Genomic DNA, 17,832 nt, shown 5'->3' with positions numbered 1-17,832 from the left:
TACTGTTTTTCATCATTTTGCTAAGTGTTCAGAAAGAATACTTTATTGTCATGCCAATAAAAGTGAGTGGAATTCGCATTTGGTTTGTCATCTTCCTGCAAGATTGGAAACGCCTGCGGCACAGGGAGAAGCAGAATGAGGAATGCTGAAGACATGGTGAGATGGCATGTGGAGTGGCCTTACCACAGCAGAGGTAGATAAAGATCAGAACAGACTCTTTCCTGGCCATTCACTTAGAGGTCATCTGAATAAAATCACCCTGTGAGCTCTTCCTTAGGAATCTCTTGCAGCCTCAATCCCTCTGCTTCTCGTCCCCTCAGCACCACTGGAATCTGCATTCTGCCACTGGTTAGGGATACCAAAGTGCTCATTTCTACAAGTGTTTCATAGTCAACGATTCCATGCAATTAATGTGTCTCCCCCGAGCCATTCACTTCCTCAGCTTGTGTCCCCAGGAAAGCACGATGTTTCCATAAATTAAAATTTGATGCCTATGTGTATGTGTCTGTCCACATGTGAATGTTTTTGCATTTGCAGAAAAAAAAATTTTAAAGGAACAAAAACGGGAGAATTTTGCATTTTTGGTGTTTTTTTTTTTTTTTTTGTATTTGCGCAGATCATTTTAGGATTTTCAGTCTCAACAAAACACTATTAAAACAAAGAATCTAGTAAAATATTGTGCATGTACTGCTAAACAATTCTAGCAATTTTATTAAGCAATACCTTTATTATTTTTGAATATTCTTAACAGACTGGAACAAAACATTTTTTTTCAAAACAAAATATGCATACTGTACGCATGTTGCAGGGTTAAGTATGATGCAGAGGTTAAAGTCTGTTTGAACAAAAACAAATGCCCGGGGAAATTTCATAGCTATAAAGTTAATAACTAAATTTTGTTTGCTAAGAGGACCTTTTCTATGGATTTCCTTCATCTCTCAGTCACACTGCAAACTTATCTGAAGTGCACTTCCCAAGTGTAGTTAAAGAATAGGAAGGAATGTAAAATGTTTTTTTTTTTTAATTATTTGTTTTGTTTGTTTGTTTGTTTTTTTAAAAACAGCCCTTATTAACTCTTCCTTCCACTGATTCTACTGTAAACTCATAAAAGCCTTTTATAGAAAGCAAATTCATATACACTCAGCAGGTGAAATGTTCCCACAAAGAAAAAAAAATACAAACAGAGTGATCAGACCTCTTTTCCTCAACTACGTAGAGCATGTTAGAGTGATAAAGTTTTTGCACATTAATAAAAATGGCTGACCTATTTATTTTTTTAAAAAGAAGTTGTTCCTCTGTGATAATGCAGAATTGCATACACTGTATACCTGGAATAATTTTAAACCATATGTTAGGGAAATACTGGAATAAAATTGTATATATTCTGTATATTGCAGGTGTTTGAGCATTTCTAGTGTCTCTTCCACAACAATAAGGGAGGGAAAGAAGTCCAGATATGTGTCTGCAATCCCTTTGTTCCCTGTAATTACAATGGCCAAAATGTGCTCCTATATTACTGCAACAGAACTGAAATCACAATGAAAGCCCACCTCTATTGTCAAAGGAAAAACTTCCTCACTCCCTGCATCCTGATTCTAGATAGCTGCTCCTGTCCAACTGGACCAGCAAGAAAGGGCTGGGCCACTTGGGGATGGGAACTGGAGCAATACAATTCATGATAGTGTTTTTTTAAATTTTTTTCCTTTTATTTTGTTTTCAACATAAAAATGTGTTAACTGTCTGATTCCACCTATTATGGAGAGCACTTGTTTGTTCAGCTAAAAAGGAACTCCTGCCAGGCCCCCTTGGCTCCGCTCTGTTTTGGGTTTGTGCAACAGGGGCTCAGAGGCCCACCAAGTGTGCACACCCATTCACTGTGGTTACACAGACAGAAGCAAGCGGATGTTGTTTGCTTAGGGGACAAGAAGAGGGTGAGGGAAAGGAAAGGCCGGGAAGGGTATTGGTTCTGTGGGTAGAGGGGAGACTTAGGGATTTTTTTTATTTTTATTTTTTGTTGTTTTCTTTTTTTTGTCTTTTTTATTTTTTATTCTTTTTTTGTTGTTGTTTTTTGCTATACCATGAGGTCATAGCAATCATTCCTCTAATAGAAACTGACAGGACATAAAGACAGAACTATCTGATGAACACACACAATGACTAGAAATATAGAGAGATAGAGACAGTGAAAAGACTTAGTTTACCTCTGAGAAACCATCCCCCAAAATAAATCCTGTATTAACAAGTGCAAAAAATAAACAAACAAATAAACCCAAACCAAAACGAAAGCAAATAAAACCTCCAAACATTAAAACACAGTGTATAAAATGGTGTGAGAAATTTAAAGTCACTTTCCAGCCTTTTAGTCAATAAAAAGCTGTGGTTGTGTCCTTGTTTGGATTCAGGCCCATCTGTTTAAATTTTACCCTAAAGGCCTTGCAATAAGTAATTCGAGGGTAAAAGCACCCAGTTTCTGTTACATGAGACAGCAGTTGCCATTTTTCATGGCGGGCCAGCTGCTGCTGTGGTGACACTTGTCCTTCCGTTACTCCTCATTAGTTGAGTTTTCTTCCAGCGTGTTGATGCCTCCAAAGCTCAGTCCGGCTGTATTCTGTGCTGCCGAGGCTGTGAGCACTGTGTGTAACAGAATCAGTACAAGAACACACAGCTTGAGTCTGCTGTTGCACAGTCTTGTTGCTGATGACACTGTGAGCGATGTCCTGTGACAGGAGTCACTTTTCTCTACGGTCCCTTTGGATGGGTTATTTGATTTTTCTTCTCTCCTGACGTCACAGCATTCTGGTTCATCATTGGTTAGAAAGGTTTCATAAAGCCCTGTAGGAAGAAGGAAGCAGAGTGTCAGCAGGAAGGAAATACATTTGCGACATAGTAGAGTGAAGCTGCTGCTTTAACATTCTAACCCACAAAACCTTACAGGCAATTAGACATTTTTTAAAGGAAAATCAAGTCAATACAATTGGATAAAGAGTCACCCATGGTCTCAAACCAGTGTTGTTAGATTTCTCAAGTTGTTCTTTTATATTCTTGCCAGTCATACCATGAAAGTTCTGGGTTGTTGGGAATACAGAATAGAAGATTTCATTAAGTCAAAAGTCAGAACTTGAGGTTCTGGATCAACTTGGAGATCAAGTACATGCAACCATCCTTTCTTCTTTAACAGTAATGTGACCAATTTATGCAATGCATAAACTGACATTAGCTACTTATGCTGAGTGAAATAAGCAACAGATCATAACGTCATAGCTCTAGGAACCATGTTATCATTGTTTCCCCTCAGAAGCCTCATCAAGTCTTCTCTCTCCCTGTCTGGGAGAATGGGCAAAACCATCTATGTGTCCAATGGGTGATCGGGTCATTTTGATTTATTTTCTAAACATTTCTCTTATTTTTCTCCATCTTCTCCATTTGCTTTCTATAGAAGTCTGCCTGAATTGAGGCTTCATTATCTTTTGCTTGGACCATCACGAAGGAGTCTCTCTGCTGTTCATCTTCGCATTTGATCTGTCCTCCAATTGTGCCTATCAGGAATTGTCTGTCTCTGCTTCTCTTGTTCTCTCTTCACTTTTTTCCTCCTTGCTGAAACTCTTCCTTCCCTTTTTCTCTTCTTCCTCTGATAACACACGGTGTTATTTTAAAATTGATAGATGCACATTTTAAAACTTTGGAAGTAGTGAAAAGAATAAAACCACAGTGTATCTACAATCTTTCCAATCCTTTACCTTGCTGTATTATACAGAATATTTTTATGCAAGCTGTATAAATCATTGTGTATTTTTTTTTTCTACTTGACTGAACCATTTATTCGTGGGTGTTAGAATGAACTTTCTAGACAAATTGTGTCATATTAATGTCATGCTTGAAAAACTTAAAAATGGGGATAATAGTAGAGTTGTTATAAGGATTACATGAGATTTTTCATGTAATATGCTTGGTTCAGTGGCTAGCACATAGAAATAACATGAAAATTTGGTCTACTGTGAATAACAATAGTTATCAATGGTATCTCATTGCTTCAACCTAAACAATAAAATCTAAAGGTCTCTCCTCTCTCTCCAGGCTCACTGCTCAATGTTCCCACATTCCTGAAGCATTGGCTGGCCCCAGAGAACCCAAGCATGTATCACTAGCCAAGCCACTGTTTCTTTCTAAAATGTCCTCCATCAATTCCTCTACATACTTTTCATTTATCCTCCAAATGTGGTTCAAGTGAAACTCCCTGTATGAAGCTTGTACTCATACCCCTGGGCTATTAGCATTTTGCTTAACCCTTAATTATAGCAATTATTGTTATTTTTCTTTTAATCACAATTGCTCATTTTAATTTCAATTTTCTTATCTGTCAATTTAAAAGCATAAACTATACATTCTTAGCTTTGCATTCTCATGTAGCAGAATGCATGAACAAAATACTTAATGAGCATTTATGACATGAATAAACTCAGTATACCTATTTATTTAATTTAAAAGAATCTCAAATAATATACATTCAATCTTCGGTTTCTTTTAAAGAAATGAACAAGATATCCTTATAATGATGCTTACAATATTCATTTCTTCTTAGGAATTCAAAGGTAAACTTCACCTTCGCCTAGGTAGAATATAAAAAAAAAAAACTGAATTAATGAGGTCTTCAGCTCTGACATTTTAATTGTATGATATTTTCTTTTTTCATATAAGATATCTCAGTGGTAGACTAATCATTTACTGAAATATACGTTTCCAATACTACATTCTATAACAAAAGGAGTTTACAATAAGATTATAAAAATATAAATCTAGAAGTCCTTTAGATCAACATTTTAGAATGCTAATAATCAGAATATATTTAACAACGTTATATAAATAAGAAGCTCTTCCAAAGTTGCTCAGAAACTGGTTTGCTGATTTACAACTAAAGTCATCACAGAAAAAAAATAGAAGCAGTTCATTCAGGCCAATAAATGAACCCTTCTTTTTGTCTGGTACAATTAATATTCTTTCTTTTTTCTCTCCTGTTCATCTTTTTAACAAGTTTTTACTCAAACTTATGAATAACATATCTATAGTAAGATAAAATAATTCCACAGAGTATTTTACAAAATAACAAAAAATCCTCCACCTCCCACATCTCAAATTCTTCTTTCTCAAAGGCAAATATTTCCATATCTTTCAGCTGCTTTGTATTTAGCTCCTTTTCTGAGAATAACATGTTTTATGCTCTTCTTGATTTTTCATTTTTTAGCATTATCTGTAGATTCCCCTCAGGAAATGTGGAGATAAAACATTTATTCTCCTCCTTCCTCCAGCAAATATGCTTCCCACCAAACCCTCACCCATTCCTCCATAAATAGTAATTTTGATACCTGCTGTCGCCTTTACAGTATTAGGATGACATAAATGTAATTCTTAGTTCAACCATGTAGTAAAGTCCAATTTTCTATCCCTGTACTGCTTCATTTTTTTCCTACAGATAATACTTGTCTTGTTATGTTTCCTCTTCTAACTAATTCAACCCAAATGCATTGCCAGTTCTTTCATTTGCATCAGGTGTTCTATCAGTTCTTTTCTGAAGAAGTATCTCTTGGAGCCTCCCACCATCTGGACTGGTTGCCCTCATGCCTGATGAGTTTCTACCGCTCTGTGCACTGCAGTGCTAGATCCCCTGTTCCCTGTATCCTGTGCCTCATCCCCTTCTTTCTCCTTCTGGGGGTTTACAACCTCTAGTGCCTTCAGTAGGAAAAGCTCATGAGGCGAATTTCCAAGATGCCATATGCCTTAAAATGTGTTTATTCTACCTCACATTTCATTGAATCTTTGGCTGGGTATAGAATTCTAATTTAGAAATGATCATTCTTCAGATTTATTCAATCACTGGTCCTACGTTTGGCTGTTGGACCTTCAGAACTTGTCCTTTGATTTTCTTACCTCTGCTGTTAATATTTCATATTACTTCATCCCTTAACTCTAGTTTCAGGAGAATTTGGTGAGTTTTCACGGGACATAATTTCACTGAATTTTGCTTTTTCCCCTAGGATTAAGTTCCAAGAGTTCCTTCGTGTTATCTGAATGTTGCTTTTTGAAGCAACTGTTCTTATTTTGTGGTGACCATGTTGATGTTTTTTTCACACTAAGATATCTGAGATATTTGGGGTACCCTTATTTGTTGTGTTTCATTCCGTCTCTGAATAAATTCCCTCCATTTTCTCTGTGTTGCCACCTTTTGTGTTTGTTTGTCTCTTGTTCTTCTCATGGAAACACCATGCATTCCTAGTTGTCTGCACAAAATGAAAAGGACAGGAAGTCTGGGCACCTAAGGAGGACTGTGGCCGGTGAGGTGCACTGTGAGATGACATGCCTGAACTGTTAGGATGGGGAAACTTTTTTTTTTGAGAAGGAGTCTCTCTCTGTCGCCACACTAGAGCGCAGTGGTGCCATCTCGGCTCACCGCAACTTCCGCCTCCCGGGTTCAAGTGATTCTCCTGCCTCCGCATCCGGAGTAGGTGGGATGACAGGCTCCCGCCAATATGCCCGGCTAATTTTTTTATGTTTTTAGTAGAGATAGGGTTTCACCATGTTGGCCAGGATGGTCTAGATCTCTTGACCTGGTGATCCACCGCCTTGGCCTCCCAAAGTGCTGGGATTACAGGCGGGTGCCACTGTGCCCCGCCAGCATGGAGAAACTTTTAAAATTCTGTCTTTAGGTTGATCAGACTCCCCAGAAAAGTCTATCCAATATCCATCCAGGAAGCAGAAGGCCAGGGAGCAGGAGGGAGCAGCAGGATGAGGCTGGAGGAGTCTCAGCTTCAGGGTGGGGGTGTGCATTGGATCCTGGTGGTCAGAGTGGTCCCCTGCCCTGAACTCCTCCTACTGTTGCTCATACCAACAACCTTTTCTATGTCACCTCAAAAAGAAAAAGTTTCCTCCAGAAAGAAATATGCCCCCAGTCTCTGGGATGGGAGTAGGGAATGGGATTTGGGGACCTGACTGCCTCTTAAAACTGATTTCCACCCAGTCTTCCTTATTTTGCCCTTTCTTCCATTGCATCTCGTGTTGTCATACCCTGAGTCTGGATGTAAATCGGACTGACTCTGTTTCCTCTCTGTTGCTTCATACTACTTTTCCTAAGTTTCAGCAAATCTGTTAGCATGCATCGACTTTCTAATTTCTAAGAGGTTTTGATTATTATCTCCTTACCTATTCTTCGATTCTTTTGGATTTAAGCCATAAAACAATCTTTTTGGTTGGGACTGCCTAGAAAATTTTCCAGCTCTTTTTTCTACATCATTCTTCTCTGCCTTGAATTCTGACAGATGCCTTTTTCTCCATCAAATGCATTTCTGAGTAAGCAAGGACATGCAGCCTTCTAAGGTCATTATTTCTTTGACTTACATAGAGTCACTGGGTCATATAAGCAGATCAATGACCTCCTTGGGACCTGGGGGCACAGACTCCTCTAGCTCGGAGTGTTACCTACAGAGGGTTTCACCCTACATGCCTCCCAGACACTGCCATTGGTTGAAGTCAGCAGCCTTGACCTATTTCTCAGGCCCTGGGCAGCCTCCAAACGAGTTAGGGGTCCCAAGGCTGGGCCCACTTGACTCAAGTCAAGACATCTCTCAAGGGCCATCCCAGCTTCAGATTTCTTCCCTCTACCAAATTTCTCCTTCTTCACCCCATCATAGGTAGCATGCCTGAGAGTTCTCCTCCAAAAACTACCTGCACACAGATAACCTGCTGGGTCAAATCTCCTAGGAAATTTTCCGCCTACCTACAGAAATGACCTTTTCCTCAGCATTGAAGAAACTATAAAAACATATTTCCAAATAAAAATAATTTCTCAAACAAGTATAGTTGCACAAATTAGCACAAACAAGTACAATTGCACAAATTAGCATTAGGAAAAAACAAAAGCAAATTTTCTGGGTAGTGAAATTTTGTTCTGATACATTTTGCTTATAAGCTGTTCTATTTGAAATCTCTAGTGAATCAGTACCTGCTGTTTGACACTACAGTACCAACCTCACAGAGTTTTTCTTTTTGAGAATTAAATAATACACATAAATTGTTTAGACCAGTGCATGGCAGGTAAGAAAATCTCACATAATATTAATGACTCATGTAGTAAGTAGAGAGAAATAGTAAAATCAGAATTTATTATTAGGGGAATTCCTACCTAGAGGAATCAGACAAGAGAAAGAAGGGCATCCAATTTGACTTATTGGAAAAGAATAAGTCAAATTATTCTTTGTTGCAGATGATATGATTTTGTTTTTAAATTTATTTAAATTTATTTTTATTTTTCTTATATTAATTATCTTCCAGCCCCAAATGTCACAATTTTATATATGGGAAAAACGAAAAACTCCACCAAAAAAACTGCTAGAACTAATAAACAAATTCAGTAAAGTTACAGGATACAAAATCAACATACAAAAAATCAGTAACATTTCTATATGTCATCAGTGAACAATTTGAAAAAGAAATCAAGAAAATAATCCCATGTACGATAGCTACAAATGAAATACCTATGAATTAACCAAAAAAAGAAAGATCTCTACAGTAAAAACTATGCAACATTGATGAAAGAAATTAAAGAGGACACAAAAAAATGGAAAGATATTCCATGTTCATGGATTGGAAGAATCAGTATTGTTAAAATGTCCATGCTACCCAAAGCAAGTTACAGATTCAATGCAATCCCTGTAAAAAATATTAGGTTGGTGCAAAAGTATTTTCAGTAATACCAATAATGTTCTTCGCAGAAATAAAACAAATAATTCTAAAATTTATATGGAAACACAAAAGGCCCAGAAGAGCCAAAGTTATCCTTAGCAAAAGGAACAAAACTAGAGGAATAACATTATCTGACTTCAAATTGTACTGCAGAGGTACAGTAACCAAAATAGCATGATATTAACATAAAAACAGACACATAAACCAATGGAACAGAATAGAGAACCCAGAAACAAATCCATACATCTACAGTGGAGTCATTTTCGACAAAGGTGGCAAGTACATGAGTTGGGGGAAAGGACAGTCTCTTAAATAAATGGTGCTAGGAAAACTAGACATCCATATGCAGAAGAATGAAACTAGACTCCTATTTCTTGCCATATACGAAAATCGAATCAAAGTGATTTAAAGACTTAAGGGGCCAGGTGCTGTGGCTCACACCTGTAACCCTAGCACTTTGGGAGTCAAAGGCAGATGGATCACTTGAGGCCAGGGATATGAGACCACCCTGGCCAACATGGTGAAACCTCATCTCTACTAAAAATGCAAAAATTAGCTGGGCATGGTACACAAGCTTATAATTCCAGCTACTGGGGAGGCTGAGGCAGGAGAATCACTTGAACCCAGGAGGCAGAGGTTGCAGTGAGTTGAGATTGTGCCACTGCACTCCAGTCTGGGCGACAGAGCAAGACTGTCTCAAAAAAAAAAAAAAAAAAAAAGATGACTTAAAGACTTAAATCTAAGATCTCAAACTATGAAATTACTAAAAGAAAACACTGGGGAAAGTCTCCAGGATGTTGCTCTAGTCAACAATTTGTTGAGTAATACCCTGCAAGCACAGGCAACCAAAGCAAAAATGGACAAATGGGATCATACCAAGTTAAAACGTTTCTGCATGGCAAAGAAAATAATCAACAAAATGAAGAGACAGCCCGCAGAATGGAAGAACACATTTGAAAAATACTCATTTGGAAAGGGCTTAATAAGCAGAATATATAAGGGGCTGAAACAATTCCATAGGAAAAAAATCTAATAATTCAATTTAAAAATCGGCAAAATATCTGAATAGACATTTCTCAAAAGCAGACATACGAAAGGCAAAGAGGTATATAAAAAAGTGCTCAACACAGTTGATCATCAGAGGAATGCAAATCAAAGCTACAATGAAATATCATTTCACCGTAGTTAAAATGGCTTTTACCCAAAAGACAGTCAATTAAAATGCTGGTGAGGTTATGGGGAAAAGGGAACACTGTTCATGGGAATGAAAAGTAGTACAGTCCGTATGGAGAAAAGTATGGAGGTTCCTCAGAAAACTAAAAATAGGCCAGGCACGGTGGCTAACGCCTGTAATCCCAGCAGTTTAGGAGACCAAGGTGGGTGGATCACGAGGTCAGGAGATTGAGACCACCCTGGTTAACACGGAAAAACCCCGTCTCTACTAAAAATACAAAAAAAAAAAAAAAAAAAAAAAGCCGGACTTGCTGCGGGTGCCTGTAGTCCCAGCTACACAGGAGGCTGAGGCAGGAGAATGGGCGGGAACCCGGGAGCCGGAGCTTGCAGTGAGCCCAGATCGCGCCACTGCACTCCAGCCTGGGAGACAGAGCGAGACTCCGTCTCAAAACAAACAAACAACAAACAAAACAAAACAAACTAAAAATAGAGCTACCATATGATTCATCAATCCTAGTGCTAGTTATATGCCCACAGAAAGGAAATCAGGATACGGAAGAGATACCTGTACTCCCACGTTTATTGTGGCACTATTCGCAATAGCCAGGATTTGGAAGCACCTAAGCGTCCATTGACAGATGAATGGGTAGAGAAAATGTGGTACATATACACAATGGAGCACTAATCAGCCATAAAAAAGAGTGAGATCCTGGTCATTTACAACAACATAGATGGAACTGGAGGTCATTATGTTAAGTGAAATAAGCCAAGCACAGAAAGACAAACTTTGTATGTTCTTGCCTATTTGTGAGAGCTAACAAATTAAAACGATTGAACTCATGGAGATAGAAAATAGAATAATGGTTACTGTAGGCTGGGAAGGGTAGTGGGGGGTTGGTAGTGGGGATGGCTAATGGGTGCAAAAATACAGTTAGAATGAATAAGATCTAGTATTTGTTAGTACAACAGGGTAACTACAGTCAACAATGATGTATTGTACAGTTTAACTAAAAGAGTATAATTGGATTGTTTGTAACATAAAGAAAGAATAAATGCTTGAGGGGGTGGGTACCCCATTTACCCTGATGTGTTTATTACACATCGTATGCCTGTATCAAGATATATCAATAATGTTACATCTATTATGTACCCACAAAAATTAAAAATGTTTTGAAAATTTAAAAAATAACACAGCAGAAAAGTATTTTCTGAGTTCTGGAGGCTGGAAGTCTGAGATCCAGGTGTGGGCAGGGCTATGCTCCCTCTGGGACTCAAGGGGAGGATCCTTCCTGGGCCCTTCCCAGTCACTGTTGGCTGCCAGCCGTCCCTAGAGCTTCTTGGCTGGCAGGCATCACTCTAACTGCTGCTTCTGTCCCCACGTGGCCTTTCCTGTGTGTCTCAGTGTCTTTGCTGTTCTTATCAGACACTAGCATATTGGATCCCAGGCCCACCACAATCTAGTATGACCTCATTTCAACTTAATAAATTACATTTACCAAGACCCTATTTTCAAATAAGCTCATATTTTGAGGATACCCCATTTAGCCTGATGAGATTATTATGCATTGTATGCCTGTCTCAAAATATCTCATGTACCCCATACATATATACAACTACTATGTATCCACCAAACTTAAAAATTAAAAATAAAATAAAATATAGAAAAGAATTTATTAGGAAGGGATTTAAAGATCATCTATTTTATTTATTTATTTTTTTTTTTTTTTTTTGAGGCGGAGTCTCGCTCTGTCGCCCGGACTGGAGTGCAGTGGCCGGATCTCAGCTCACTGCAAGCTCCGCCTCCCGGGTTTACGCCATTCTCCTGCCTCAGCCTCCCGAGTAGCTGGGACTACAGGCGCCCGCCACCTCGCCCGGCTAGTTTTTTTTGTATTTTTTTAGTAGAGACGGGGTTTCACTGTGTTAGCCAGGATGGTCTCGATCTCCTGACCTCGTGATCCACCCGTCTCGGCCTCCCAAAGTGCTGGGATTACAGGCTTGAGCCACCGCGCCCGGCCAGATCATCTATTTTAAATTATTATTTTTATTTTCCAATTAGTCAAAGCCACTTACCAAAAAGTCCTTATTTTTCACAGCTGAAAACAATTACTCAAGTATAGTCATTACGAATACTATTTGAGCACAAGAAAGTCAATAAAGTTCCTTTATTCTAAGGAGATCTTAAGGATTCTAAGGAATAAATGTTTTCCTTATATCTAAGGAATAAATATTTTCTAAGGAAATCCTTAGAATAAAACATGGCATTATTTAAGTACGATCTTTATCGCAGTAATTTACATTTTGACATAGAGTCCAAGAATATATGAGACAAATTTTTCAAATGTTTAAATTAGTAATGAACTTAAAAAAAAAATCTGATTGCTGAAGCTTAGAAAACAGTAACATAGTCTTTTTCATCTGAAAAAAGAACTACTGCAATTTGTTTTCTCAATGTTTTTTATTAATGTGAACATGCAGATATACACACACACACACAACCTGCATATAATTTGTGAATCTCATATATAAAAATATATTTAAAGTGAAATTGTAGCTACATTGCTGTACTTTGACTTTCCAGTATTTACTTTACATCTGGCATGTTTATTATGAAGTGAGATTATATAAAAATATATATAGTTATAGTTTTAGAAAGAGGAATTTTTAAGTATTTTAACCCTCTAGGATAGTTTATATGGCATGAAATTTATAAAGCATTGTGGATAATGTTTCCTAAAGGTAATTTTCATACCTTTTCAATTTCTTTCATGTTTATTAATCTGTCATGGTTACTTTGCATCAATTTTGATAGTTCATATTTCTCTAAAAATAGCTTGTATATAGGATGAGATTTATTATTATAGAGTTGTGTATAATGTTGTCTCATTTTAAAACCCTTAATTTGTCTAGATTCTCTTCTTCACTGTTAACATTTTGTTTCTATTTTATCTTTATTTTCGTCCTTGATTAGACTGGAAAAGTGTTTGTTTTATTTGTATTATCAAAGATCCAGCTCTTGAATACACCAGTACTTAATCTGTTTGTTAGTGCATTGGTATCTTTATGTTAATTCTTCATCTTTTGTTTAATTTGTTTTTACTATTATCTTTGTAACAATATTGAGTGTCCCTTTACTCAGTTAAATTGAGTAAAATATTCTTTAAAATAAAACACTGCTCTAAATTTATTCTTTTTTTCCTTTTTATTATTATTATTATACTTTAAGTTCTAGGGTACATGTGCATAATGTGTAGATTTGTTACATATGTATACTTGTGCCATGTTGGTGTGCTGCACACATCAACTCGTCAGCACCCATCAACTCATCATTTACATCAGGTATAACTCCCAGTGCCATCCCTCCCCCCCCCCCCCCCATAACAGGCCCCGGAGTGTGATGTTCCCCTTCGTGAGTCCAAGTGATCTCATTGTTCAGTTCCCACCTATGAGTGAGAACATGCAGTGTTTGGTTTTCTGTTCTTGTGATAGTTTGCTGAGAACGATGGTTTCCAGCTGCATCCATGTCCCTACAAAGGACACAAACTCATCCTTTTTTATGGCTGCATAGTATTCCATGGTGTATATGTGCCACATTTTCTTAATCCAGTCTGTCACTGATGGACATTTGGGTTGATTCCAAGTCTTTGCTATTGTGAATAGTGCTGCAATAAACATACGTGTGCATGTGTCTTTATAGCAGCATGATTTATAATCCTTTGGGTATATACCCAGCAATGGGATGGCTGGGTCATATGGTACTTCTAGTTCTAGATCCTTGAGGAATCGCCATACTGTTTTCCATAATGGTTGAACTAGTTTACAATCCCACCAACAGTGTAAAAGTGTTCCTATTTCTCCACATCCTCTCCAGCACCTGTTGTTTCCTGACTTTTTAATGATTGCCATTCTAACTGGTGTGAGATGGTATCTCATTGTGGTTTTGATTTGCATTTCTCTGGTGGCCAGTGATGACGAGCATTTTTTCATGTGTCTGTTGGCTGTATGCTTGTCTTCTTTTGAGAAATGTCTGTTCATATACTTTGCCCACTTTTTGATGGGGTTGTTTTTTTCTTGTAAATTTGTTTGAGATCTTTGTAGGTTCTGGATATTAGCCCTTTGTCAGATGAGTAGATTGCAAAAATGTTCTCCCATTCTGTAGGTTGCCTGTTCACTCTGATGGTAGTTTCTTTTGCTGTGCAGAAGCTCTTTAGTTTAATTAGATCCCATTTGTCAATTCTGGCTTTTGTTGCTGTTGCTTTTGGTGTTTTAGTCATGAAGTCCTTGCCCATGCCTATGTCCTGAATGGTATTACTTAGGTTTTCTTCTAGGGTTTCTATGGTATTAGGTCTAACATTTAAGTCTCTAATCCATCTTGAATTAATTTTTGTATAAGGAGTAAGGAAAGGATCCAGTTTCAGCTTTCTACTTATGGCTAGCCAATATTCCCAGCACCATTTATTAAATAGGGAATCCTTTCCCCATTTCTTGTTTTTCTCAGGTTTGTCAATGATCAGATGGCTGCAGATGTGTGCTATTATTTCTGAGGACTCTGTTCTGTTCCATTGGTCTATAGCTTGTTTTGGTAGCAGTACCATGCTGTTTTGGTTACTGTAGCCTTGTAGTATAGTTTGAAGTCAGGTAGCGTGATGCCTCCAGCTTTGTTCTTTTGACTTAGGATTGTCTTGGCAATGCAGGCTCTTTTTTGGTTCCATATGAACTTTAAAGCAGTTTTTTCCAATTCTGTGAAGAAACTCATTGGTAGCTTGATGGGGATGGCATTGAATCTATAAATGACCTTGGGCAGTATGGCCATTTTCACGATATTGATTCTTCCTATCCATGAGCATGGTATGTTCTTCCATTTGTTTGTGTCCTCTTTTATTTCACTGAACAGTGGTTTGTAGTTCTCCTTGAAGAGGTCCTTTACATCCCTTGTAAGTTGGATTTCTAAGTATTTTATTCTCTTTGAAGCAATTGTGAATGGAAGTTCATTCCTGATTTGGCTCTCTGCTTGTCTGTTACTGGTGTATAAGAATGTTTGTGATTTTTGCACATTAATTTTGTATCCTGAGACTTTGCTGAAGTTTCTTATCAGCTTAAGGAGATTTTGGGCTGAGACGATGGGGTTTTCTAAATATACAATCATGTCATCGGCAAACAGGGACAATTTGACTTCTTCTTTTCCTAACTGAATACCCTTGATTTCTTTCTCTTGCCTGATTGCCCTAGCCAGAACTTCCAACACTATTTTGAATAGGAGTGGTGAGAGAGGGCATCCCTGTCTTGTGCCAGTTTTCAAAGGGAATGCTTCCAGTTTTTGCCCATTCAGTATGATATTAGCTGTGGGTTTGTCATAAATAGCTCTTATTATTTTGAGATATGTTCCATCAATACCAAATTTATTGAGTGTTTTTAGCATGAAGGGCTGTTGAATTTTGTCAAAGGCCTTTTCTGCATCTATTGAGATAATCATGTGGTTTTTGTCTTTGGTTCTGTTTATATGCTGGATTACATTTATTGATTTGCATATGTTGAACCAACCTTGCATCCCAGGGATGAAGCCCACTTGATCATGGTGGATAAGCTTTTTGATATGCTGCTGGATCTGGTTTGCCAGTATTTTATTGAGGATTTTTGCATCGATGTTCATCAGGGATATTGGTCTAAAATTCTTTTTGTTGTGTCTCTGCCAGTCTTTGGTATCAGGATGATGTTGGCCTCATAAATGAGTTAGGGAGGATTCCCTCTTTTTCTATTGATTGGAATAGTTTCAGAAGGAATGATACCAACTCCTCCTTGTACCTCTGGTAGAATTCAGCTGTGAATCCATCTGGTCCTGGACTTTCTTTGGTTGGTAGGCTACTAATTATTGCCTCAATTTCAGAGCCTGCTATTGGTCTATTCAGGGATTCAGCTTCTTCCTGGTTTAGTCTTGGGAGAGTGTAAGTGTCCAGGAAATTATCCATTTCTTCTAGGTTTTCTAGTTTATTTGCATAGAGATGTTTATAGTATTCTCTGATGGTAGTTTATATTTCTCCGGGGTCGGTGGTGATATCCCCTTTATCATTTTTTATTGCATCTATTTGATTCTTCTCTCTTTTCTTCTTTATTAGTCTTGCTAGCGGTCTATCAATTTTGTTGATCTTTTGAAAAAACAAACTCCCGGATTCTTGATTTTTTGGAGGGTTTTTTGTGTCTCTATCTCCTTCAGTTCTGCTCTGATCTTAGTTATTTCTTGCCTGCTGCTAGCTTTTGAATGTGTTTGCTCTTGTTTCTCTAGTTCTTTTAATGGTGATGTTAGAGTGTCAACTTTAGATCTTTCCAGCTTTCTCTTGTGGGCATTTAGTGCTATAAATTTCCCTCTACACACTGCTTTAAATGTGTCCCAGAGATTCTCGTATGTTGTATCTTTGTTCTCATTGGTTTCAAAGAACATCTTTATTTCTGCCTTCATTCCATTATGTACCCAGTAGTCATTCAGGAACAGGTTGTTCAGTTTCCATGCAGTTGAGTGGTTCTGACTGAGTTTCTTAGTCCTGAGTTCTAGTTTGATTGCACTGTGGTCTGAGAGACAGTTTGTTATAATTTCTGTTCTTGTACATTTGCTGAGGAGTGCATTATTTCCAATTATGTGGTCAATTTTGGAATAAGTGTGATGTGGTTCTGAGAAGAATGTATATTCTGTTGATTTGGGTGGAGAGTTCTGTAGATGTCTATTAGGTCTGCTTGCTGCAGAGATGACTTCAATTCCTGGATATCCTTGTTAACTTTCTGTCTCGTTGATCTGTCTAATGTTGACAGGGGGTGTTGAAGTCTCCCATTATTATTGTATGGGAGTCTAAGTCTCTTTGTATGTCTCTAAGGACTTACTTTATGAATCTGGGTGCTCCTGTATTGGGTGCATATATATTTAGGAGAGTTAGCTCTTCCTGTTGAATTGATCCCTTTACCATTATGTAATGGCCTTCTTTGTCTCTTTTGATCTTTGATGGTTGAAAGTCTGTTTTATCAGAGACTAGTACTGCAACCCCTGCTTTTTTTTGTTCTCCATTTGCTTGGTAGATCTTCCTCCATCCCTTTATTTTGAGCCTATGTGTGTCTCTGCATGTGACATGGGTTCCTGAATACAGCAAACTGATGGGTCTTGACTCTTGATCCAGTTTGCCAGTCTGTGTCTTTTAATTGGAGCATTTAGTCCATTTACATTTAAGGTTAATATTGTTATGTGTGAACTTGATCCTGTCATTATGTTATTAACTGGTTATTTTGCTCGTTAGTTGATGCAGTTTCTTCCTAGCCTTGATGGTCTTTGCATTTTGGCATGTTTTTGCAAAGACCTCGATGGTCTTTACATTTTGGCTGGTACCTGTTGTTCCTTTCCATGTTTAGGGCTTCCTTCAGGGTCTCTTGTAAGGCAGGCCTGGTGGTGACAAAATCTCTAAGCATTTGCTTATCTGTAAAGGATTTTATTTCTCCTTCATTGATGAAACTTAGTTTGGCTGGATATGAAATTCTGGGTTGAAAATTCTTTTCTTTAAGAATGTTGAATATTGGCCCCCACTCTCTTCTGGCTTGTAGAGTTTCTGCTGAGAGATCTGCTGTTAGTCTGATGGGCTTCCCTTTGTGAGTAACCTGACCTTTTTCTCTGGCTGCCCTTAAGATTTTTCCTTCATTTCAACTTTGGTGAATCTGACAATTATGTGTCTTGAAGTTGCTCTTCTTGAGGAGTATCTGTATGGCGTTCTCTGTATTTCCTGAATTTGAATGTTGGCCTGTCTTAGTAGGTTGGGGAAGTTCTCCTGGATGATATCCTGAAGAGTGTTTTCCAACTTGGTTCCATTTTCCCCCTCACTTTCAGGCACCCCCAATCAGATGTAGATTTGGTGTTTTTACACAATCCCATACTTCTTGCAGGGTTAGCTCATTTCTTTT

General features: G+C 37.9%; 1 protein-coding gene across 1 annotated transcript in view; it reads right to left on the bottom strand.

Annotated features, from left to right (window-relative positions):
• Positions 1-587: 587 nt before the first annotated feature.
• Positions 588-17,832, bottom strand: part of FAM155A (family with sequence similarity 155 member A) — a 703,478-nt gene continuing 686,233 nt past the window's right edge. Inside the window, exon 3 of the mRNA XM_033177299.1 lies at positions 588-2,832. Within this exon, the coding sequence (XP_033033190.1) occupies positions 2,543-2,832 (290 nt within the window). The 3' untranslated portion in view covers positions 588-2,542. The remainder of the gene's footprint in view (positions 2,833-17,832) is intronic.

This window comes from Trachypithecus francoisi, unplaced genomic scaffold, assembly GCF_009764315.1.
Source record: "Trachypithecus francoisi isolate TF-2019V2 unplaced genomic scaffold, Tfra_2.0 Lachesis_group18, whole genome shotgun sequence".
In the NCBI taxonomy this organism is placed as follows: domain Eukaryota; kingdom Metazoa; phylum Chordata; class Mammalia; order Primates; family Cercopithecidae; genus Trachypithecus; species Trachypithecus francoisi.
The sequence above is the reverse complement of the archived record's forward strand: the minus strand, read 5'-3'. Positions and strand labels throughout refer to the sequence as shown.